The following is a 26333-nucleotide window of genomic DNA, read 5'->3' as shown; positions in this document are numbered from 1 at the left end:
GAAACGGCGCGGAGCGGTAAATAAATAAAAAAAAGGGAAAAGCCAAGCGAAACGGGAGAAAAATACAAGTGCATTATGATGATGATGTGTTGCCGGGTGCTGTCTGGACTCGGTTGAATTCCAGATCTGTGTCAATAAATTGCCTTAACAGAGCGAGAGATCGACGCGCGCGTGAGTGTAAAGCTAAGTATAGTTCAATAGAGAGAAAAAAAACGGCCGATAAACCGGAAGGCAAGAAGTAACCTTGCCCTTGTGGAAGCAAAAAACGTAACGAGAATAAAGAAAAACAAGTAGTGACCAAAAATGTGCGCCCTACTTTCGCTGGTGACGATCGTGGCCCTGATCGCGTCCCCATCATTGGCCGGTACACGGCCGCAGGAGGTGCGCATCAACAAGTGCTGCCGGTTGGGCGAGTTTTACAACGAGTCGGCGCGGCAGTGCGTGGCCGGCGGGATCGCCCGGTGGGTGCCACCGATCTACCTGCCGGCGAAGAACATCATGTACAAGGATATCGGCTCGGCGCCCCCGTTTATGAAGTTCGTCGAGCAACAGCTGCCCGAGTCCTGTCCGCTGCCGACGGTGTACGCCTCGAATGCGGTCACGCTGATGGGCAACGGGTCACTGTTCCTCAACCAAAAGCATGTCCTGGTCGCGCTGGCGGACTACTGTGTCGACGAACGGGTGGCGCTGGTGTGCCGGACGACCATTACCGGCGACGGAAGCCAGATGGACTCGCTGGTGGCCCCGGAAACGACGAGCGTCGTGTGGCGCTGTTGTGGCCCGAACTTTGCGTACGACAAGGCGAACCGGACGTGCACGAATCTGGCCCGCGGACACGAACTGTACGATTCGCGCATCGTCCACTCGCCCCACGTGGAGCTGAGCTACGGGTTTCCGGCTTGCAAGGAGCACGCGATCGCCGGCATCTACGACAAGTCGCGGCTGCAGGAGCAAACCGGCTCGGTGATGATCGAGTCCGGCAAGATCTTCACCTCGAGCGAGTACTGTCTGGAGCACGTGCTAGATGACGATCGCACAGTTTACGTGTTCACGTGCTCCGAACACTTTCAGCCCGCCTCGGTGCCCATCGCTAGACAGGTAGGTCAGCGAGATGCCAAGACCCAAAATTGGATTACACGACGAATCGCATCAAATTACCCCAACCGGACAGCGATTCTGTGAAGGGCCGCTGGCCGGGGGAATTAAGTTCTTCGCACCGAGGGAGTGGTTTTGGGTGAAAAATCAATTTCCATTCATCCTCCCGGCAGGGGCCGTTCCGTGTGATGGGGGGTTGTGTTAAATCTTCCGCATCATTGCCCTACCAGGATGTTGTCGTCGTAGTCGTTTCGCTGAAGGGTCTTTAGCTTCGGCCCGGCGCTACACGTTGTTATCTCGCCAGTAAGGCGATTTTCCGTTCCGTTCGAGAGTAGCTCCGTGATTGGTGCTGCTGCTGCTGGCGATTTGAATCAAACCCTCAAGCGAGTTTACGCTTATTGACGGGAAACTCGGTGCCCCGAAGGGGTGGCTCGTTCGCCCGCTCGTAACGGTGTTGATGTTGATGATGATTTTCATAACATTCACAATATTGTTTCGTTTTTCCTGCCTCCTGCCTGGTGATGAGCGGGAATGCTTCAGGCGGTTCAGTGAGCGGTTTCAAGTTTCGAGAGAACGTTCATTATTGATTCTTGCCCAGCATTGATGGGCCGAAGAACTATGCAAACATTAATTGGAAAAATGCAATAAGTAGAGATAAGCATTATTTCTTTTTGGCCTCTTCCGGTTTTTACGGCTGAAGAAGCGAGAATTGATTCCAAACGGTTCACTGTAACAGTTGGGAAAAGGATAAGATTATTTTACAATCTTTAAAAAAGTTCTGATATCCTAATGATTTTGAGTATAGTTCGCTAAGTTAGACTACAAACTATAACGATCCATGAGTATGTTGATTTAACCTTTCGTTCGCTTTTACGCTTTCTAAACCTCGTTTCAGGACGGTCGTTTTGCGCTGTACTCGGCCGGACTGTTGATTTCGACCATCTTTCTGGCGGCCACATTGGCCACCGGATTGCTGGTGCCGTCGCAGCATCACGTCCTGCATTGGCGCTGTCAAACGCACTACGTCGCCTGTCTGTTGGTGGGCGATCTGCTGCTGGCCATCACTCAACTCTCCGGCAACTCCATCACCGGCCCCGGCTGCACGATGATAGGTAAGTACACCCGGAGCGCACGCCACTGCTGCGGTGGTTTTATGTTGTCCCGAGATTCGGTTAAAGGAGGAGTCAAATTATACAATTATGCAACGCGCCTTCTGCCTGTCCGTGGTGATAGGCCTCGGACAAGTTCTCGAACTAGAACCCCCGTCGTGATTGAGCCACCCGCCAACAGTTCGGTGGCAAGAAAGGAAACGATTGTTTCACTATCCACAGGAAGGTGTGTTCCGTCCGAGTCCCGGAGAGGTCGAACGTGAGGCACCATTTATGAGGAAGGTTATCTATAATTAAGATCTTATTATGTGTTTTTCGCATGCTCGCCATGTTTATTGGAGCTTAGTGCGCTTGTTTCCGCACCACCCGTTAGCTAGCCCGAAAGGGTCGGCTTGGTCGCCATTCTCCCAGGACGATGGTGGACGAAGGCCCTAAGTGTTGATAATTTATGATTTAAAGAAGTACACAAAGTGAGGCCCTTATCTACGATAGCATAACGACTGGCGTGGCCACACACGATGGTGATGATGTCGGCCGAGCTGTTGTGTGTCCTGCTCGCAGTGGACCATCCAACGCAGTCTGAGAAATAAATTTTGGAAGACCTAGGCATGTGTGAATGGATAAAATGGCCCCATGCAGCGGGAGGTCCTGCGTTGGCTGACCCGCAAGAGATTGCTCAATTCGCGGCTCTCAACCAAAGACCCACTGTGGGTCGAACCGGGGCATGGTGGTGATTGTTTTGGGAACATTCTGTGGACGGTACAAATTTATGTATGAGGCATCGTTAGCGAAAACTGTATAACATGATAATACGTTTCGAATGCGTGCATGTAACTGAGTCCAAGATTGCTCTAGTTGCGGAAAACCTTTGCAATGGTCAGACCTTTATAGTTGCGACTGCGACGACGCTACTGTCCGTAAATTATAGATCTCCGCTGATAGGATTATGCCGCAGGAAGACTAGTGCTGCTCGAGCATTTTGGGAGATATTTGGCGAAACGAAAACTTCATTCTTCCCAGGACTTGTGGGCTTCTGGGCGGGCTGGAGCCCTGGCTGGGAGCTGGAATTTGGATAGATTTATAGTGTGACTCCGGTCCAGAGCCGGCGGTTTACGGTGGTGGTGAGATTTGTGGCCTTGCCCGGTGAACCACTCGATTGGTCGAATATTCAACCTCGAGGAGACGGAACGTGCCTCAGGAAGAATTTATTTCAAATCAAGTTAAGAGCAAACGGACCAAAGTTGGAAGGAAACGTTTGCAACATTGTTTCCCCTTCGGAGGTAAATGTTCCGTTTGCCGGCTTTGGTTGGAATTTCGTAGACCAAAGAAGAATTTAAGTTTGCTCAAAAGAAGTTCCCACAACAGTTTACGGATAATTTATTAAATTAAATTATGTAACTGCAAAGATAGGAGCATTAGGAGATATCCAAGCAACCGGGTCCGGCGTGAAGTGAAATATATCCGGTATGTTTGTATTTAATTTGAATGACAAAGTCACCCATGATGTGTATCCACCATCAGTTTGCCCGATTCGATACGAGTCATCCATTCGGCCCGTCCCGGGATCTGCTCATCCGTAGCAGATTTATAGAACGTTTTATTGCACGGTGCAGGCAGAAAGTACAGTGGTCCGCTTCCCCGACGTGGCCTGCCCGGAAAATAGACTGATAGCCACGCAGATCGTAAATGCAGCCCAACAGGAAGGTAGGTGAAGTTCGTACCCTTCCAGCAAAAAGTTTTGGCAAACCAGTGAGGGGCCGAAGTAACTCAACCGACCGGGCGAGTGAGCGAGCTCACTATTTAATGCTGTTGCCGCCACCCCTGCCGGCGGCTCACTGGCGTGGCCACTGACTTTGGCTATCGGCCCCGGAGATATCTTGGACCCGTTCCGTTGCATTTCGAATTTCAATTTCCAACTTCTGCACAGCGGAGGGGTAGCCGTGGCAGAAGCGAGGGGTTCGGCGGCAACGCTGCAGGTTCCGTTGGCCGCCACCGTTTGCTCGTGCGGATTGATGTAATCTAAATCACTGCAATCATTTTACGGGATCATCTCCTCGCCGCCGTAGTCGCCGCCGTCGCCGTGTTGCAGGAGTTGGCGAAAATGCCGGAATTTCCTCCGGTGAAGGGACGGGGACTGCTGGCGGAGATTTTCTGCCTCGATTTACGGGTTTTCATGGTCGACAATTTTGCGCCGGTTGCTGCTGCTGGGTTTTGGGAAGGTCAGAGCGGAACATGTTTATGTGTCTTTCGTTCCCACACGGGCACTCCTTTTTCGAGTGGAATTTGCGCGCTGGGGGACACTGGTTAAAGCGAGGAAGAGATAGAGAGAACGTTTTGGCGTTAGATCATAAATTGAAATCTTTAATTTATGCCTTTTGCAGTTCCCTGCTATAACCCGTTCAATTGCGAGCGACACGTGTCGCGGGGGGAGTCCAGACCCAAACGTGAGGGCGGAAATTACGGAACACGAACTTTTGGAATATCAATTCGGGGTGGCCCCCCAGTGATGGGGACACTTAAGGTAACGGCCAATAATCGAGCGATGAGGCTCACCGTGGGTGACTCGTAGCGATGGGAAGCCTTTTAATTGCAAAAGGGTCTTCGGTGTGTTGGCAGGTGTCCGGAGATGCATAATAACATTAACTTAAATGCCGTCATCAGTCGCTAGGTGGCCAACGGTCACTACCTCATGTGTCATAACGAATGGACGCCCAACAGCACCCCAGGATATGGTACCCGTACCAAGCATAACATTAGGCAATAAAATTAATCTCTCGTATGTGTCTAACGGCCAATAGGAGCCCTGTCCTGGACCAGAGATTTACCATTTTTACAAGCAGAGCTGAGAGAGGGTGGCCAAATGAAATTAATTTTTAGGGATGTCCTGCGATTAGTAGCTAAGCAAGGGTTGCCCGAAGAATTCACATGTTGGATCACTTATGAAAAGAGTGTTTCCATTCAGGGCCTGGTGTCGTTCGCCCATAGGGCAATCAACGTACGCCGCGACAAGTTGGTTACATATTCAGGCAATTTTGAGTGAATGGTGTCAAGGGCATTGAGCAAAGTGATTATGTTTCCATTTCCCCATTTGAAGAACGAATATTTTTGGCTTCCGCAATTTACTGGAATACGAGGGTGAGCTGATATGTTTCCGATCTCAACCTTCTGAGTTACTCACTTAAATTTCAGCCGTACGCGCAGTTTTTGGACAATCAAACAATCGTTTGGCTGATGCTCTGTGGGTTCTTGTAACATTAAGCCAATGAACATAATTTGCATGAATTTTCCATACATCGGTGGCCTATAATTGCATCTAATAAGATTGATTAAAGCCTTGCTGCTTCTGAATGGGGTCGGGTTAATTTCTCAACACACTGCTGTCCCTTGAAATGCTCCATTACTTGGGACACACCAGAACGTGCATCCTGTTCGTCTTCTTCCGGCCACGTTTGGGAGGTCATTAAAATCACGTGCCATCGGCGGAAACCGGAACCACACTAATGTGGCCGTCTGCGCCCGCTCGCTTGGCCGTGTGATTGTTCTGGCAAAATTGGTTGTTTACTCCTGTGCCGTGAAGGATGGCACTTCGAGCGAAAGGATACCATTGGACGTCTATTGGCTGAACCCGAGCCGCGTATCATCTTCGGTCTCGGCGGTTTGCGTGCCGCAGGACAGCTTTCTTCCGCAGGACATCGGCTGGCCCTGGAGCAGCATGTCCGGGGTGGCACTGATAACGATAAACCACGGGACCGGAGGGGGCATGCAATAATGGTTGGAGCAATCAAACTTCGGTATAATTACCGAAAGTTGTCGTATCCAGCCGCACTCGAGTACGGTAAGGGCGCGATAAGAGGGTGAAATTATTGTCATACGGCACCACCCAAGACGGGCTCGGCGTTCACTTCCTTATGCTTGCCACGGTACATCGGCCCGGCGGTTTGCGGTTTTCCGGTGAGCGCCGGTGGCCGGTGCCGACTGCCGCAAACCGCATGCTGCGGTAAAATCTGGCAATGATGGACGACAATGAGATGTGTCCGGCCGGCCCACCTCCCTCCATCTGCTCCCAGCTATTTGTTTGCCATTGGCCAGTGGAGTCCTCGAAGGACTAATCGCTTTCTTTGTGAAGACACGAGCCGCGCCGGATGCCGGAAAAGGACATAAATAACGTATTATTACCGAGTACCGACCTCACAAGGCCTTAAGGCCTGACCTTAAGCCGACTCGAGTGCCAGTGCCGTGCCAGTGCGAGAACGCATCGGAATCGGAAAATGGTTCGATAAATAAATTGATTTCACCGAACGGAGCGTCGCTCGGTTTGTGTACACAGTCGAGTGCCATTTAGCTCCGGAGGTTGTTGGTTGCTGGGGGTCAATTTTTGTTTTTTACAAGGACGACCGCAGAACGGCTTCCAGATTACGCCCGAATCCGTTCCCGCACAAGCATCCTGCGGAGCGTAAAAGGAGCCAAGGGGTCGCCGGTACGTTGTCTAATGGATCGCCGCGCAGTCGCCAGTGGCCATCGGGGTGGATTAGTCGGAAATCGGAAAAGGTACGCCGTCGGTCCCATCGTGGTCTGTTACTGACGGCCGTCAACCACCACCGGCAGGATCTTTGGGGGGGGCCCGCCCGTGGGACCATCCGGAAAATGGAGTTTTTCTCCTTTCGGTTTCGTTCCGTTTCCGGGAACGAATTGTAAAATTGCCCCACGCGACAGGACCAACCTGGATAGGGGGCCGGTATTTGCTGTCAGATCGATTCGGAGATGGGAAAGAAAGGGTCCCACAATTCAGAAAAAACGTTGGGATTTTTTAATGGAAAAGAAGCTGTCGGCCTCCGGTTTTTTTGCCGTCCCCTAACTGAACTTCCATCGGGTTCTTGAACGACGACGGAGCCGGATGCTGCATCGGTCCTTCCGGCTGGAGTTGGCTGTATCGTAGGAAATGAATCATAAAATTGCAAATATCTTTTCTTTTCTCACCCGTGGCCGATGCGGAGATGCCTGGCAGAGCCCACATTTGACGGGTTCGGGTTGGGATTATGCGAAAAATATTCATGGGCAGTGATTTTCGTTTGATATTCATAATCTGTTGCCGTCTTCTCCAATGTTTTTCTCTTCCGGTACACGTTGCCGGCCACAACTGTCGGCAGCAGACGTTGTGTGTTCGTAGAGAAGGCGATGGGAGTCTCCGTTTGTGGTGTATCCTGTTTCTAATTGAAGGAAAACGAAAGGGACGTCCTGGTTCTCCTACGGAAATTCCTATAATTTTTTATTCCGTTTTTTGTGCTTTCTCAAACGAATCTCGCAATTTATTAAGATCAAAGTGTAATCAGAGTAAAGAGAGTCGGCAGTCGAGGTTTTTGAGGTGGTTCTCATCCACTTTCCCTTTACTTTTAATGGCGCCGAAAACGTGCCTTCTCACGCAACTTCCACCCCGGCGGGCAGCAGCAAATGAAAAGTCACTCTTGCGTCATTAACGTCGATCCCCGGGCTCCGGCAACGGCTTAGCAGTTAATTTGAGCACGATGAGTGCACACCGAATCGTAGTGCGCTTCATTACAACCACCATCTGCCGAAGGGCGATACCGATGGGTCCCGATTTCGATGACCACCCCACCAAGGGGCATAAGGATCTCGGCAGTGAAGTGTCATAATTTGTGGCATAAGGGCCAACTCGATGCACCTGGAAATCCTCAGAGAGCAAGAGCCATTTTGTCACCCATCCCAAGACGGTGGTACCCAGGAGAGAGACCATTCATCAAACGGAACGAAACAGAACTAATTCTCGTTCCGCGCGTGTAGTCCCGTTGCAGCGTAGTCTGTAATTTAAATTTCAAATCAAAATGAAATCCACCCTCCCGCCGGGTGAAAGTGGCGGTTGTGGTCGTGGCCCGGGACCCTCCCGTCTGCTCGGTTGGAAATGTGCTTAGCTGGGCGCCAAAAAAGGGGCGAACGGTTTTTAATAATCCGACGGCGAAAGAAGTGTCTTCGGAACAAATCGGAACTGAGAAGGGAGGATGACCGGACCGATGCGCTCCGGATGAGCGCGAGGGATTTAGTTTAATTTTCCGCCCTACTGCTATCAGGGAGTTCCGAGTAGGTAGGGCAGGTTGATGCTAGCCGGAACGCGGTATCACCGTGGGCGGAAGATTGTGTGTCCTTTTGGTGGGAGGGGTCACCGAGGCAACGGAGTTTGCAAATTCCTTCCGAGCGGACCGATTCGTAATGGGTGTTGATTTATGTGCGCCAAGCTGGGACCGATTGTAATTTGGAAAATTTATGATCCGTGATCGGAGCGTCGGCCGTGTTGGTGTGGGTCATGTCTGTGGCTCTGTTGATGATGATGCTGATGATGGGTATTCGGTTGAGATGTGTAATTTTGTCCCGTTCCCCGCACAATCCCAACGAACCCAACCCACACGGATTGTCGTGATTGGCAACATCAAAGCGAAAACTCGACGGTGCAAATGTCACGCAAACTCCTACTCCGTCGTGGGCCCCGTGATGTAATGTGGGCACGTCCGTCCGCTGTGGGTGCCGCTCGCCCTTAATAAATGGCTACGATGCGTTCGTAAATAGTAATCATGACTGTTTATGATTCGCTGCTGCCCGGGGACTTTCCCCCGTCGGCCGTTCGTAGACCGCCTCTCTTTCTCTCGGCTTGTGTGCCAGGCACATGAAATATATGCTTCAATAGTCACCAGAACACGACGTGGCAGCGAGATTTGTTGCATACATTTCAAAAATAAAATCGTGTAAAAATAGTTCCAGTTTGTGGTGGCCTCACTTCGACAGCTGCTTCTCGGCGCTCTGCTTGATGCAAAAAAGTTCAGAACCCTTCACAACTCCGGACCGCAAACTCTTGGGCGAGAGTGTGTCAGGGTACGCCCACCAGAGGCAGGTCGTGGTCAGTAAATTGCAATTAGCAGAAGTGATCTTTTCACACCCTTCTGGCCGCGCGGCCGTTGAGTTAATAGGAGATGCGCCGAGTGCTGCTGTCGTCAGAGCCGAGCTAGCTCGTCTAGGAGAGTGGCCTGGTGGAACGTCGTTGTTCTCATTTTCTCGATTGGTGTCAATATTGACCAGCGACACCCTTGGGCGCGCTGCGGCCACTCGGACACTCGGTTCTCGACCCGGGCTGGTGCTGGTTGATTAGACGCAAGCTGGATGCAAACTGACCTCGGTGGACAATTATTTCAATCGTGCTGGTGCTGTTGCTGTGTCACCACGTGTACCACCGCGGGCAGTATGCTCTGGCCACTGGCCGGCAGGATGATCGGCACACCGGAACATCTTGCTGGGTGTGCTCCAGACGGTGCGCTGCTAATGCAAATTGATTTCTATATCGTTTCGACAAACTTTTCGCGGACCTCCGCCGTGGACCACTCGAGCTGGGCTCGTTGGCGCCGTGTAATGATGTCGTTGTAAACGCAATCAACACTAATGAGATCGACAACAGGATGCAGTCCCACATACATACGGAAGCGTGGTCCTGGCTTCCGGGTTACGCGAAATTAATTGTCCGGACCGGGACCGGGAACGAACGGGTTGTGCACTAATTTTTGCCAACACCGGATCGGAATCTGACGATGGCTGACACGTTCCCGGGGCGATATGGCGATCGTAATAAAATGCCGGTCCACTGTGAACGGAATTTAAAGCACGGCGCACGATTATCGACACATTCCGGTCTGGTGGGGCGTTCCAATTTACACATTTTTGGTTCCACCTGGCCGGACACTGCGACAGGTGTGTGTGGCACTAATTATTAGTCCGTGCTGTAGGAGGACTTAGGTTTCACCGGACAGACATACCCGGATCGCGTTTTATTAATAGCGGCAAACGGACTCTGCTGGTCCTGCTCGGGTGTCTGGTGTCGATTCCGAGGTGAGATGTTGAACCACATGCTAAAGTGAGCAGCAAGTGTGGCAATATTTTGAATGCGATGCAGTAAATTCGGGTTGAAATATTTTTACCATATTCCAAAATACCACCAACTGCAGAATATTAAACGTTGTGTAACAACAAATAAACGGTTGATCAATGTTTTAATTCTCCGCTCGATCGAATCCTCCATTTGTGACGGTGTCACTCAATTCCCTCTATTTCGACCAGTGTGCCACGTCAGGGTGCAATTTTCGATGCACCAAAGTGCACTTCCTGCTGCAGCGACAGTTGGTGGTAGCTTTTTTCTCCGTTCGCAAATAGGTTACGTCCGACGGAACTCATCTCCATGCTCCAAAAGCGAGGTGCCAATTTCGGCGAATGGCTGCCGCCGGTTGATATTGTACAGAAAATCACCGAGACGGTCTCGCTGCACTCCGTGTCGCGTACATGAAACTTCACCCGACACGCGGCGTGTGTAACCCTTTGTTTTACATTGTTATGCTACGGGTGGGTGGTTGTGGCACATGTTTTCGATTTTCTACCACCCCCACGAGAAGCGAGGGCGATTGTTTTAGGCAATTTGCCAGCTTTTTGGGCGCTTTCCTTTCTTCTACGTCCCGGCGACGTTTTCGTTGGAAGACCATTGTTTGGTATGCTCTCTGTGCCCTGGTTATATACTTTTATTAAATTGTGTAAAATGGTACATGGACCACATGGAGAACATTTTAGTTGAGGTTGTTGCTCGAACTTTTACCTGGAACTATTTCTGGATTTCACAGATTTAGAATGCAAGACCAACTGAAAGAATCGGTTCGATTCGAGCAGGTTATGGATCCCAAGAAAACGGTCAGCTTATCGCGCAAAAAGGAACCGCCACCGCCCAGCTCGCAGGTGTGTGTTTATTCAACGGTTGGCAATTTATGTTTATGAAATGATAAACACAGCATAAACAACGCAACACATAACCCGGACCGGGCGTAGCATGGCCACGCACGTCACAGCCGTCGGGACACGGTGCAGAGGTGAACGGTTTCTGGTTTATTCGGTTGATCGTTTGAAAGCGTGGCCACCGATTGGACGGCGTGCGCCAAACCCTAGTCATCCTGCTGCTGTAACTTCGGTAACGGCGATGGGTAGTTTGGGGTTCTTCCTTCCTCTGTCCGTTCTCTGCGATTTTCGCCGAATGGAGGTTTATAAATTTGTCAAAAAATATTTCACAAATATTTTAAGACTAACGTTTTTCCTTTCGCGCCGTTTGCGCGCGGCACCTATGATGGCGTCAGCGTGCTGCGAATGGGAGGGTCGCTTCGTTTTTTTATGATTTAACCCCTTTCGGGACCACGGGCTGAGGATCGCGGCGGTGTTGGTTGAACCTTCGGGCGATTTTTCGGGCCGGCCAAGCCACTGCGCGTTGGGTAATCAGAATTTTGATTAAATATTAAATTCGTGGCGAAGGCGAACACACGCAGAGCGAGCGAAATCCCGTATGAACAGGAATTTTTGCTTTACGCTCCAATGTGCCTGTGGCCGGCCGGTGGTTTTGCCACCCTCAAAGGGCACCGGCTGAACATAAACACTCATTAACTATAGACCGCGGAGCGAAGTAGCGAATTTCGGGAGGGTTGGTTTGTGGTTCGTTTTGTTTGCTTTCCGTTCGGCCGGGTTCGTGTTTTAAAAATTATGAAAAATCCACCTTCCCAAAAAACAGGCCCTTCATCATGATGGGGGTGTTTCGCGTTGCTCTCGCTGGCAGACGATGCCGGCTGTCGGCGGTTAGTATTTTATGCAACATTTACTAGCAACATATGACCACATCAAACGGTGGCGGTGCCACATGGTTAAGGATCGGGGTTTTTTTACAGCCTGGTAAACGTAGCCCGTGAATTTACGACTTCATGCAGGCAAAAAAAAATTGGAATCTGTTCGGTGCGAATGCGTAGTTTGAGCATAATTAATTGAAAAACCAAGTTCCACTAGACCCACTACAGCAGGCCATTTGCCAGGTGAGTGCCAACCGACGTAGCGATGGGGTAAATCAGATAAATTTGGAGGAAAATTTCCATGAAAACCCACCCGACGATAATAAACAAATCATTTAATGAACCGTGCACCGCGCAATTGATCGCCCGGGCGCTCGGTGGACAATTATGCTGCACTGGAAATGGTGAAGCTGCTGATGCATTTCAGGAAGCGCTATTTCCCCCCCATTTTCATTCGATTCGGGAAATGAGCTAAAAAATTCTGAAACCAGTTTCGCCACATCCCGGAAAAGCATCGCCCTCGCGCACCGAGGGTTTTCCCGCCGTCTGTGGTGTAGACGCGAATGAATGGAACCGCTTGGCCCGCTTGCGATGTCGGTTTTTCCCGACGCGAAATGCTTACCCGGAAAAAGCCCATTAACGTTCGCCGATTCTGTCCGCCAGACGGATAATTAACGAAATGCTGGCATGACGAACAGCCTGCGGCTAGTTTTTCGGGCCGTGCCGGGCCGCGGCATGAGCATTCGCATACGAACATTGGTTTCGGGGGGCCTAGGGAGGCCCGAAAAAGCGCGGGGATTGGTTGTTGAAAATTTTTCGCACATTTTCTTGCCCTAATTTCCCCCTTAACCGGGACCCCGTGAAAGAGCGCGCGAGAGAGAGAGAACGAAGGAAAACACAACATCGATCTGCAAATAATCGCCCAGGGCGATCAGTTCGGGGAGCTCGTTTGGCCGGGACGGGAATCGCGGGTTGCTAATCGCGCCACTTCGTTTCACAGTTTACTAAATTCGGATTATCCTTATTACTGTTATTATTACGGGCCTGGCGATCATCGGTCAATCCACTTTGTGCGGGTGCTAATTTTTCGGACCCACAATTATCGCGTCCGTATCGCGGTGGTTGTGCTGTGTGTTGAATGAAACATAAGCCACCCGCCGAGAAGAAGCCCCCCGGGGGAGCGGAAATACCGGTTGTGAGGGGTTGGAACGAAACCAAGCGAAACTTTTTGTTCAAAATTTTTCGTTTGTTTGCACAATAAAGCTGCCATTCGGACCGATCGGGTGCCAAAGTGGGGCGCTCCCCCACGGTTTCGCATAATATGCTGCACCCGGTGGGGACCCAACTTGCCCAGAACCAGACACAACGGGGTCGCCGTCTGGCCGTTCGCTTCTCTGGTTCCCGGAGACCGCGACGATCCGTTACTTTTGCGGCTCGCGGTTTTCGTTTCTGTGTTTGTCTGACTCATGATATGTTTCCGCTAAATACAAGCCACGGTGGCCTGCGTCTGTCTGGTTGGCTGTCTGCTGGCTGTTGCTGCCCCTTGATAGCGGTTCTTCGTTGGCACCAGAAAAGGGGGTCGAACCCGAAGGTCGACCCACGTCCGGTCTGGGAAGCCATCAGGAAGCCATCATATGGTCGCCCCGGCCCGGCTGTCCATTTGTTCCGTGTCGTTTCCCGTCGATTCGCTTTCGTCGTTGCACCAACGTCGTAGGAAAACTGGCGGAAAAATTATGCACCAAAGCAGCGGGTACCGTGCTCACCGAAAAGCTGCCTTGCGCTACCGTTACGGGGTGTTCCTTCGTCTTCCCGAGGAATAAAAACGGGAACTCCCGGATGCGAAGGAACGGAGCAATGAAAGATACGCATTTACCGGCAAATTATACACCACCACTCGTTTTTCGGTTGTTTTTCATGTTTCGTGGGTTTTATTGCTGGGGCCTCCGTGATGGTTCATTATGGATGCTTTTGCGGCGGCATTACTCTTCCGGCTGGCGGTGTAACTGGTTCATATGAGGGCCCGTTTGCCGTTGGCCGGTAGTTATGAGGAACCGGGTTTTTTTTAGCCCCCACTAGCTGATCCGGCTCGGTTCTAAATTCGCTCCAATTCGGGCTGCTCCCGAGTGTAAACAGTTCAAAATTACAGAACTCACAGTGCGGCCCCAATTTATGCTCCGTTTGCATAGCTTCAACGTTCTTCCCGGGCGATGCATCTTCACCGGGGTTGTCACGATTTTTTGCACCTACCGCTCGCCCAACGGACCACTAATTATGCTGCTATGCAACGGTCAAGGCTTGCAAATTGGCAAACACTGACGCTGGCGTTGGGCCCTCGCTGGCCAAAATGGGGGCCTGATAAAATGGTGCCGCCAGCCTTTTTTTGGGCAGGCGATGAGTTGTTTTCGTTGTGTTGGCATGGTCTATTTTTGGACGGTGTACGTTTCCCAAAGGAGGCTCACCACTGACGCTGACTGACGATTGGGCCCCGTTTTAGCAAACTGCAACCACCGGTCCCCCAATATGGTCGGTGGCCGCGGTCCGTAAATGGTTTCGCGTCGTGCTAGCCCTCCGAAAGCGGGGTTTCCAATGTACGTTGGGCCATCATCGGGCGGTGGTCGGTGCCTAGTTTCGCGTCTGCTTCGTTTGATTGGCCTTTGAAGATGATTAGCGGGTTGTAAATCGAGAAACAAACAAAAAAACCGGCGTCCAAGTTGGGAAATTGGCGTTTATGTTGCTTGCTGGCCGTTGCTTGGACGACGGGCCAGCACACGGTGGCCGGTGTTTAGGGTTCGTTCGGCAAATTTTTAAATGGCGATCCGATTGCAACATGATATCCGCTCGCGGACTGTTTGTAACTTAATGATAGCCTTAGGAGAAATTAATGACTAAACGATCGCCTCGGGCACGGCGCACCCCAAAAAAGTGGTCCTGAAAAAGGTGAGGCTTATGTTTCTGATTTGGGCACCGTGTTCACGATTCGAGCGATCGTAAACTTGCCTCAATTTTGCCTTCGGCCCAATATGCTGGCGTGTTATGAATTGGGTTTTCGCCTTCGTTCGCTCCGTGTGCGACGACGCACCGAACTGCACGAAATTGGATTATCGCGCCCGAGTGTGGCGGTTGGTATCGATGCATGAAATGATGCCACTTTCGGGCCACCGTTTTATCTTCGAAGCGTGAACAGAATCGAACGCCTTTATGCTAATTTATGCTGGTATCAAACAACACACAGACACGGACACATGCTTTGGGCGTCCTCTTTTCCATCGAGCCATAAGTCAATAAAATGGTGCTCCTGCTGCTAGATAGCGAAATAGAGAGCGAGAAAAACATGGGCAAATATTTGGCCACCGAAGCAGCAAGACGCTTTCCCGGGATGGAGGGAAACGGTGATGTTGCTGCCGGAAATTCGCCGCGGCGGAAGCGACTGCTCCTTCTAATCCCTGTTTTGTGTGTATGAATACCGAATAAGCACCGTCTACGGTCGGAGCGGTGAATTAGGGATCTGACACCGGGCCGGAACTTCGGAGAAGCAAAGGTAGAAGTTCCCGCATGGCGCGAACGAAATGGCGCACGTTGTTGAATGAAAATGAATTCGTTCGGGTTCGATGCAACACGGGGCAACATAATCGCCGAAGCATCGCGGCGATCCCTCCCCGAGTTTTATTTATCTTTTTCTTCATGCATCGATACGCTCCCCGCTGCCAAGGATGCACTTTATTCGCTTCGTTATTGGCGAGAAACTTCCGGTCAAAATGTTTTTTGCCCGTTCGAAATTCACCCACCGGGAGGCTGTGGAGCCTTTTACCGGTCGAGCGGAGAAGAAAGAACACTTGATTTCGGGACGCGACTCGTACGATGACCAAAGGTGTGTCCCGGTCCGGGCTAGGGGCTGCTGTGGCGATGCGATACCTGAGGGTGGCAATGGGCGAAATAACATGGTCCCACGGACAACTACAGGTGCGCCCATGTTGTCCTGGATCGGTGCTATCGGTGGTCTGGCGAGCTCGACAGTCCCGTGCAGATTGTGACAATAGACAAAAAAATGGTTGACTATTGCTTCGAGTCGATACAATTCGATGTTTCGATTTTCTTTTGGTGCTTTACTTCCTAAACATAAATTGGGAGTGAAGAAGGGAATTGCGTTTTAAAATCCCGCCGATGGTGTTTGTTTGCCGGGCACTGTACGCGTTGATTCATGTTGCTGGGTTGTGCCCAAGTTGGGCCTTCTACCGGTCGTTAGTTTGCTCAATCCACTCACTCTGCCTCTGCCTAACGACCGTCTACGGAGTGGGTGTGTTCCCGTAGAAGCTTCGAACACCGCTCCGGTTGTTGGGCATTGAACCATCCCACCGAAAACCCTCGTTTTATCGAAAGTTGTTGCACGGAAAAAGGATGCCATCGCTGTTCGTCGTTGTTGCATTCTGGGGCCGGCCGGACGGCTGGATAATAACATCCAACTTGGACGCCGTTTGTTTTGGGGCCACCTTTTGTCGGTCCGAACAGTGGACTTCCGGCGCCGGAGAACCATGGGCCACTGGTGTTCTGAAAGGCTTCACCCTAGCTGGACCTAGGAAAATCCGCGTTCCGCGTCTTCCGTCGCGGTAACGAAAACAAACGATCCCGACCCGACCCGTGGCCGCGTTGATAAGGAACGCGAGGCGGTGTTGAAAATCTGCAATCGTCCTTCGATTCGGGAACTCTCGTGCAAAGGCGCGTATCGATGTGGGGCGGCGGGTAAAGGGTGGAAAAATCGAGGGCGCCCATTTTTTTCGATTTCGATTTTCCCTGGCAACCCCGGGGAAACGGTGGCTTCCGTTCTTTAATCTACATTATTGTCGTATTATTGAAAGAGTTTTCAGCCGAGCGTCCATGCGGCCAAATCCGCGCTGTCTGCGCCACCGTTGCGCGGATTCCCACTGCCCGAAATGGAAAATAAGCTTTCCGCTCGCGCGGTCGCTCGTTCCTTTTCGGGGTGGAAAATGGAAAAGTGAGCGCGTGGCCGTGCAGCGCTGTGCATCGATAGCTTTTGGCGTCTTTTTCCCACTTTACTTTATGGTACTTCATCGCGGGAAATGGTGAACGCGCGCGAAAGGACGAAACTAGGAAATTGTGTTTTTCACCCTCATCCTGGGGCCCCCGGGGGTTGCTTTTTGGCCCTCGGTGGCGCTCCGAAAAGTCATTTTCCAATTCGCGTATGATCAAAGTGTTGTGTATTTTCCATCTCTTCGGGCGTCTGGGAAGGTGGTTTTTTTTTGTTCGGGAAACAGGCCGCGGATTGCCCCATGGCCTCTTCCGTTTCGGCCCGGTTATGTAACCGACAACACGGAGTGACAATATTTTTGCAAATGTCACTCACAGTGATGCGACAGCTGTGCGACAGGAGCCGCCGGAACAGGGCTCTATGAATAAAGCTCGTGCTCTGTGATAAATTTTTTTCGCCGCCGGCAGCAGTTCGGGGCGTTTTATTACATTTTCGATGCTCGAGCCCGGAACCGATGCTGGTAATTTTATGTCGAGACGACAAACGAGAGAGTGTGTGTTGCTTCTCCACGCCATTTGTTTGCAGTGTGCACTTCAAACGTATCCCGTGGCTGGCTGCTGGCGTTTGAACATTGATTTTTCACTCGGATCGAATGCGGCAGGAAAGCCAGCACTTTGGGAAGGATGTGCCAGCGTCACATGATACATCGTCGGAGTGTCACCGGTGCTAAATTGCGATCGATCGCTTGATTAGCGTGGAGTTCTCTCTGCTCTGTAAGTGGTCGCTTCGGGTAGCCATTTGGCTGTTTCGAAGCAGATTTGATACGGTCGGCAAACGTGCTAAATAAATTGAGCAAATCAGTTGAATAATGGCAATCAATACTGACTCAAGAACGCCTCTTTTTATTTCGATGAAGCGCACAAATAATTGCATTGTGGCGCCAGCCACAAAAACCGAAGGTCCCAAATTGACGGCTAGATTTTTTGCATTAATCAAACTTTCTCTAGGGACGAAATGTCTGTTCAAACTTTTACTTTCCATTGTTTGTTCGCCCAAAAAGTGGTCCGCCTCATCAGCACAGCCCAGTTTTGCGTGTCTAACGCCACTTTCGGGCTTAGGACCGGTTGAGGTTCGCGTATTGAAAAGCTGAATAACGGTGCGCCTGCCTTTCGATAGGATCTGTCCGTTCTTTCGGACACGCGAAACACCGGTTGTTTCCGGTTGTGTTTACTCTAATCCTTCCAGCACTGCCACATATGCGAGCAGCGTTTAAAAACTCGCTTTCCGAGAATTTTCTTTTGCATTTTTCATACGCCAACGGAAAACACGTCCATCGCGTGTGGTCCGCTCGCTTCCGGTGAAATTTGTTTGCAATTTGCACTTAGCACCGAGAGCGGTATTTCGCACTGGCGTAGCACGCGGGGCCAAATGTCGGTAGGAAATGGGCGCAAATTACGCCACCCGCCCGTCCGCCGGTTCTGGGGCTGAGAGTTTCGCGTTCGGGCACAAAGAAGCGGCGGGCGAAAGATCAAAGATGGAATCATGGAGTGCGCCGTGGCGGCCAGACATGAAGCAGACCTCCCCAGGACAGTCGCCGGTTGACGCGGTGGCGGCGCCACCAACTGGCGTCGGGCGCCGTTCTTACACTGGCTGGCGTCAAGAGGCTCAAGTCTTATCGGTGTAATTAAATCATGCTGCCGGCCGCCTGGCCGGGTCCCGGGGCCCCACGATCCGTAAGTCTGGCCTGGCCCGGCAATCGATTCAATTTTTATTGCCTTCCTGCCGTCTCTTCCGGGCGCCGGGCGAAAGGCCCAGGCCCATTCCAGAAGCACTATGAAAAAAACGCATGCAAAACTCTTGGCGGCATTCGCATTCAAAACGCGTCCGGTCGTCCGTTTTTACTTTCGGGCTGAGTTCCTTCACTTCACGACGGCAAATTGGATGTTGCTTTCGCGTTTGGGTCGCTCCGACTCCGAATTTAGATCACTATCGGTGAAAAGCGGTCGTCGGTTGAAGGGTCGTACCGTGCGCGGGTTGCAGCATAACAAGGGGGTTGGTGGCCCACCACCATTTAGAAAGTACTTCCGTCGGGGGCGTCGTACCAAAAAATCTCTCCCCCGTTCGCACGAAAACAAGAGTGATCTGAATAAAGTAACTAGAACAACCGAATGCAATTATCGTAATTATGCAAAAGTGGGAAGTGTACGGTACTTTCCCCAGATTTCGGGTTTTGTTTTAGGGCCCATAATCAACGTCCGCAAACCGTTACGGAAACTATTCATTACCGGCGGCTCGTTGAGATGGATCGCATTCGCTGGAGATGATGGGGTATTAGAAAGCATTTCATATTTATGCCACCGTGGGGGATGGGTTTCGCTGACAGAGCGCGTAGGGAAATCGGTGTGCGTGCAGGGATTACTCGGAGAAAACAACCCTGACGCCACGGTTCCTGAAGCTCCATTCTGCGGCGAGTGCACCCGAAAGCCGGTTTATTAAAAGAGCAAAAAACGCCAACTTCAAAGCAACACAAACCAACCGATCGAACCGTTCGTAAATCACTCGCTCGGAACAGCATCGCAGCATAACTCACCGGCGACTCTGCTGTCAGCAACAGCTCGGCAGGCGACTTTTCGGCGCGGGGCTGCTTATTGGCCAACATAGTTTAGGCCCCACGAACACAGGGACACGCCGCACCAGATTATTGTTTGCGCGGGAAAAATATTTTGAATTGTTCGTTTCGACGGTGGTTGGTTTGGCGAAAGTACGAAAGAGTTTTGACGTGGTCCGCTCTTTTTTCGCTTTCGTCCGCCACAATAGATAACAACCAGAAGCGAACTATGGGAAGGATAAAAAGTGGAGCGCCCTGAAAGTCTGGCTGCGTATCAAATACCGGCGTATGAAACTGTAGCTTCCCGGAGAAGGCAACATTTTTGTGACATACGATGCTGCTGCTGCGTTCCGAACCGCGCACCACTCACATGTGACTGACGGATTTATGGTGCGATAATCCGCCGGTCCACTCTCTCCATTCTGCTGCTGTTGTTGTTCCAAACGGCTGCATAGTTGGAAAGGCTGGAATGTGGGATCCTCTTAGGCTCTGGACGATATTTGTTTTGGTGGGGTTTTCGCTTTTTTTGCCAAAGATCTGTGTTCGGCTGGAGAATGGTTGTGAATTTATTCCGTTCCCAGCTAGTGGCTCTTTGTCATCTGCTGGTTGTGCATCATTCCCATGCATCGTGCATCATCATTGTTTTAGCATTTTTTCGAACCTTTCGAAATGTACGAAACGATAGTAAATTATTGGGATTCCTGCTCCGGACGTTCGTGTGCAATGCAAAAACCGCTTCTAATCAACGAACCCAAGCCGAAGAATTTCTCAGCTTTGGAGGCAACACATCGCCTCATGGGGACTTTGTCTAGCTGAGCTGAGCTTTCCAAAGGCATGTCTGTCAAAGTGGAGCTTATTGCAGTTAAACGACCTCGAACCGGAAGTCGCGTTTTTGCTCCGCGTCACGAGATGCACCTGTAGAGGGAACTGACAGCCGTCGATCCCTTTCGATTTTCGCCGTCGATCCACGGCAGCCGGCTGCCAGAGTGGCTGCTCGTCAAGTGGCCGCGCAACGTCTTCGCAGGAAGCCTGCGTCCACAACGGAAACGACAGCGTCGCCGAGAGTGGATGATGGCATGTGACCGTGGCGCAATCTCCGGTGCGCCATCACGTGAAACGCAAATCGTGTGCAGATCTCGTCGTCGTCGTCGTCGTCCCCGGGACTAGATTTATCTGTCATTTGCGATCTTGTAAAACAGTTTTATTGCTACCTGTAAGCCTGCCATTGCCGGTGCGGCCAGAAACAGGATTCCACCGCCGGATTGCGGATTGCGACGAGCTAATGCGCGGTACAAATCGTCGCGGATCACACAGCTCTTCGCCCTCCGGAGCTCAGGTTTTACTGCCGGAGTTTGTCTCCGTTTTAAGCGATCGCAGCGTCGCTTGTCAGCATGCAAATGCACCACCTTCTGCCGGCAGAAACTCTGAGTGGAGAGGCCTCTCGCCAGTGAAGGCAGTCTTAAGACAGTTATTAAGGGAACAAGTTCATCGATGATGGCGGTCGAACGCGCGCGCACCAGTCAACTTTTTGCCCGGTGACCAGAATGCAGACAGAGGATGTCTTTAATGCCTTCCCGTTTCCCTTATTACCGAGTCTTCTGGCTACCGCCATTTCTGAGACTGAATTTTCGACAATGGCATGAGCACCATTCCATTCTAGAGTCGAGAAAGTTTGGCCAGCGAAGGAGCGTTCGCGTTCGTTCGTGCGCCAACCGAACCTGCATCCTGCGGGGTTTTTGGCGGCGGGTTCTTCCCGCCACCGGAAGTCTCGTGTCGGGGGGTGGTGCGAAAGTTTTTGCTCGCCGGCAAACAGCAGCCCTTTTTGTTTCCGCATACGCTCCCCGAGGAACTGAAACGTGTGCCGGAAGACGGCTGACGAAACCATATTTCACCTGCAGAAAACGGGCATCATTTTCGGTGGCGCCCGACCGACGGCCAGGTTGTGGCCGGTCCGGAACCAATCCTTGGTGGGGGAGGTTGAAATTATAATTTAGTTTCACTGCAGGGGAGTGAAAAAGTCAAAAGACGGCGGCCGCCGGGAGAGCTCGCCGCCGCCAGAAACGAATTGAGTGAAAGTTGACTCACGGTTGACGGGTGTCGGGGATGAATTATTTGCCACCAGAACACTGGCGGGCACGGTAAAGTACATCATCATGGCCACTTCGTTAAGGTCTGGTCGTAGTCGTTGTTGTCCAATCGTTTGATGACGATGATGATGTGAAAGGTGATTTTTCTTCCACGCCACGCGGTCCTCTGTCGACGGCGAAGTACTTCCCGGGCGTTACTCACTTTTTTTTTCTCTAGTGGCAAAGTTGATAATAACTCTGTCGGCTGCTGTTGCTGCTGCTGTAACGATGATGTTTCTATCGTTTCGAAACTGCTTATTTAACTTTGGTTGCACTGCACGCTGCCAACGACGTCCAACGGGCTCCAGTAATTTCCTGATAATAAATATTAAATGCCAAACCTTGTCTGCGCTCGCTAGTGAAGTGTTTGGACCGCGCGAAAGGAGCTTATCGTTACATTAACGGCCATGCATTTATTCAGCTACATTAAAGAGCTGAAAGTTGTGTTGTTTTTTTAGCTAGAAGTAATCCTACAACTTTTGTTTCCACTTTCGATTGAACCGTGGCGCGAATCGGTCGAGATTTAAAATCTTATAAAATGTTTAAAGGCACCAGGGCAAACAAGTTGCGCTAAAAAGCCGGCAAGAAAACATGCTTCCCGAGTTCCGGTAACATCCCGAATTTCGTTTCTTATTTTCCGCAGATGGCGGCACCACCACTTGGGATTGTTTATGAATTAAATATAAATTCGTCGTTTGGGCAACAAAGAGATAGAAAGAGAGCTCCACCGTAGAACGGCTGGCTGGGCAACTGCGAAGCCCAGTCTTATTTAAATTCTGGCTTCCTTATTAGAATTTCCGGATCCTGTGGGCACGGGCGGGCTCGTGTAGCGGGAATGTTATTTAATTTAGCCCGAGGAAAACGGCGTGTAAAGGCGTTGGTTCGTCCTTTTTACTCATCGCCTCGGCGTGAGGCAGGGACAGGTAAAGCGAACCCCGGGCCAGTCGCTCTCCTTCCGTCGCCGCTATGTTTACACATGTTTTCATGACAAATAGAAGTCTTATTAAATCGTTGTTGCAATGCGCCAACGAACAAATGGTTCCGGTTTCACTTCAAAGACCGTGTTGGGCTGCGAGTGGGCTTCCAGTAGCTGCAAGGTACAAGCGGTTACGAGCAAAATTCTGCTCGATTCTGCAAACAAATAGGAGCTGCAGCCCTAAGGCAAATACGCTTCCCACGGCGTGGAGCTTGGCTGGGACGAAAAATGAATTTCGATTGCTCCCACACGGAGCACAGGAATTTGAAAGGACATACCTTCACTTTTTTTGTAACACGACCCTTTTGAGGGGGGAAGAAAACTCATATATTCTTTCGCGGGCGGGTAAAAGGCAACGCCGTGAAAATTTACATACAAACTATGTCCGAGTGTTTGCAAAACTAAAGACGTGTGCGGGTCGCGTTGGGCTTTACGGTTATGGGCGCCGTGTATGAAGAATGCAGAGAGCAGGCCACCAAAACGAGGAGTAAATTTATGCATCAAGGGACTAAGAAGTCGCCTTAATCTGGCGAAATTTGTATCCCACAACCCCCGTCACGGAAACGAAGCGTGACCAAGAAACGGACTTAAAATGTACAACACACACTCTGACTCGTTGATATTAGTTTAATTCAAAAACACCCATTTGCAGGTGTCAAAAAAGGGTCTAAAACACATTTTATTGACCCGCACAAACAATATCCTTATTCCCCGCCACATTGTGACCGTTCTCCGACAAACTCAATTACTCACACCGTGCCGTTGACGGGAGGACAGTAAACACTTGGGCAGATTGATTCACTGCGATTTCTCACAGCCGGCCCCGGTGGTCCTGGCGGCGCCGTGCCCTGGAAATCGTGCGCGAAGAAAATGCGTCAATTTCCCCGCCGTCAGTGGCTCATGGGTTTTTTTGCGGTTCGATGAAATTCGATCGATCGAAGGGTGGCGGACAAACCATACGCCTAGAATGCAGGGCCGCGTTGAAACAAACATGAACCTAAGGAAAAAGAAGAAAGAAAAACCTCATGACATAACAACATAATGGGCGATAAGAAAGGGTGTGTTTCTTATGTGGTGAGGTGAACTAAACTATCGTGGCCATGCTGGCAGCGGGACAGGACGAAGGGACAAAACGGTGCCGCCAGTGTGACGCCGAAGAACAAATTATGATTATGTTCGTCCCCTTCGCTTTCTGATCGGCCGACGTTTTGCTGTCTCCGCGTTTCGGTCGGCCACAGCCCTATAAATTAGTTAGATTCTTCCCTTCCTCGACCTTTGCTCAACGTCAAACGGCGAGGGTCCTTGCCTGTGATTGTGCGCCGTGGAAGTGCTGATTTTTCTGCACCTCATCTTACTGACTCAATTATTTTCAAAGTAAACGTGCCACAGGACGTACTTTTTGTCGCTAAGCCAGCAAATGTAATGTTAATAATGCGATTAATGTTATCCGTCAGTTCTTTTGTTGGGAGTTTTTTTCATCTCCAAGTCCAAGATGGGTCACCGGCCACACCGGTGGAGTTACCCTCCGAGCGCTCGTTCAAGTCTTTCGTACACGGTCTAGCTGGCTGCCTTGCTGGTGGCAAGAAATTAAGGCACCCTGGGCATGCTGTGCCCGCTGTCGGCGATGAAAAATGTGTCCCTCGAGAAAAATGTGCCTTCGGTGGATCGAAATTCCGCGGGTCGGCTGGGCAATTAACGGCCGGGCATTCATTTCGGAATAGTAAATGATTTATGCACCACGACGGACAGCAACATACACCACCACACCACCCAGCAGCATCCGGCATATGGCCACCGAAGATTCAGCAGTCGAAATTAAATGTTTTCTTTACGCCCCGGTAGGCACGCCAGCCCCGTGGGCCTTTGTTGACGAGGGCCCCTAATTGGAAAAGGACTTTTCCCTTTGTTCATTCGAATTTTCCCCGCCTCGACGATGCTGGTGCGGAGAGTGTTGAAAGCACGCAATTTCCCATTTCCACACCGTTTAATGCTGTTTGTCGATTTATTTGACGTAATTTGACTGCGCGTGGCGTGTTGAAAAATGCAATGGCGGTGGTTTTAATTTGGTGTTGGGCCCGACAGGCAGGGCGACCGGAGGGGCGTGTGTGACAATACGGCTCAGGGAGCGCTGTCTTCCCTTGTTCGCACAAAACTCAAGACGTCCGCCAAGAAGCCAAGCGTTGAAGAAACTTTCGCCTCACTTTCCGTTGTTCCCATTGTGCGGCTTAAATTATTGTCAGGACACGACGGCCGGTAGCGAGTTTTTGGTGCGAAGAAAGGACACGGTCTGGTGGCGCCGACAGGAAAGGGGACCACACACAGGCGAACTCTCCGTCCCCCGAATGGATGAAGCGTTGAAAATAAGATTTTAATCGAAGTTTTTGACTGACGCCAAGGGTTCCGTCTTGAAGGGTGAAGCCGTGGGCTGGGCTTACCGAAAGTGGTTCATTAAATTTGAATACGACAACGCCCTGCCCCCGTTGTTTTCGTTGGACGGAGGATGCAAACGAAGTGTTCCGGCTTTCGGTTGAACTAAGGAAGCTAGAAATTGCCACTTGTTTGATGTGTTGGCAACGGCTTCCGCTCCCGACAAACCCGTCGCGCTAAGGAAACAATTAAAACTGACGAAACGGGGGCTCCACGGACGGGTCATCTGGTTTAGCTAAGGGCGACGGAGCTTGTGAATAATTTATGCGCACATCTACACTGCAGATGGTGTTTTGGAGGCAATTTCCATAAACGTATCCTTTTCGTGGGGTGTTGCAAAATGTGCCAGGGAGCAGCGTGTCAACATTGACTCGGGCCGTTACCAGGGGTTATGTAATTTTCGAAATTGGTAAAGTTTTGGGGTATGTGCGTGTGTTTAGGCGGTTGTGATTGCCTGACGGATGATCAATGTTGCAACTTAAATATCTTTGGTTCGATTATCGATTTAACAACTTTCCCATTCTTTTATTTTTCAGGTAAGTGAAGCACTGTCGCGGCTTTTGGAGGAGATCACGATGCACTCGGTCCCGGTAGCTTCTGTAAGAAAACTGTCAGAACATTATAACAATCCTTGGGGCAAGAAATGTTGATAGAAAGTACTCAGTCTTGTTAGGTTCTGTTTTCTTGTCGGTTCCGTCGATCCTATAAGTCATTCGTCCAACATTCGTCCCCAACAGCAGCCCATAGCGATCGACTTACTGACGCCTAATTCAATAGAGTCGCGCGCGGATCGGTGGACAATAAATTACTTGAAGCGACCCTCTCGAGAGTGGCCCTTGAAATCCTCTGAGCAGGAACACATCTTCCCCATTGCTATCGCTGTGAAGCTGTGATTCACCTTAATTTCCTTAAAAGGATCAATTTATCTCTCTGTAACCGCGGGCGCTTTCGGTGGCTTACTGTCCTCCGTTTATCCAGTTCAACGCACGCTCGGCAACGCGAGGTTAGCGATATCTATCGGTTAACGGGGGGCGTCCCTTTCGGACGATTTATGGCCAAGCAGAGTCCTTACGGTCTAAGGAAACACGATGAATGTACTTAGTCGATGAGTCATCAAACTTACACGGCTTTCCCCAGTAGTGTTGCGAGAAAGTTTGACTTCCGAAAGATGTCAGGGTCGGGAGGAAGATGACAGCTCGCATCCCGGCAGCATTAAACGAAAAAAAGTAAAATAAAATAAATGAGCCAGAGACAGACAACGAACGGCAAACAGTAGTTGAAAGAGGGTCACGTTCACGACGCCGACATCCGCCTGCGGCACGAACCTGACACTGAACGCGAAGGCGCACGGGGAATGACGTTCC

The 26333-nt window shown here is 50.8% G+C and overlaps 1 protein-coding gene across 2 annotated transcripts in view; it reads left to right on the top strand.

The window, feature by feature from the left end:
- Window positions 1-16: 16 nt before the first annotated feature.
- Window positions 17-26333, top strand: part of LOC131209960 (probable G-protein coupled receptor Mth-like 1) — a 121028-nt gene continuing 94711 nt past the window's right edge. For both annotated transcript variants that reach the window (XM_058203135.1, XM_058203134.1), the window contains exons 1-2: window positions 17-1098; window positions 1991-2207. In XM_058203135.1, the coding sequence (XP_058059118.1) occupies window positions 304-1098; window positions 1991-2207 (1012 nt within the window). In that variant the 5' untranslated portion in view covers window positions 17-303. The remainder of the gene's footprint in view (window positions 1099-1990; window positions 2208-26333) is intronic.

Source organism: Anopheles bellator, chromosome 2 (genome assembly GCF_943735745.2).
Source record: "Anopheles bellator chromosome 2, idAnoBellAS_SP24_06.2, whole genome shotgun sequence".
Taxonomy (NCBI): Eukaryota; Metazoa; Arthropoda; class Insecta; order Diptera; family Culicidae; genus Anopheles; species Anopheles bellator.
The sequence above is the reverse complement of the archived record's forward strand: the minus strand, read 5'-3'. Positions and strand labels throughout refer to the sequence as shown.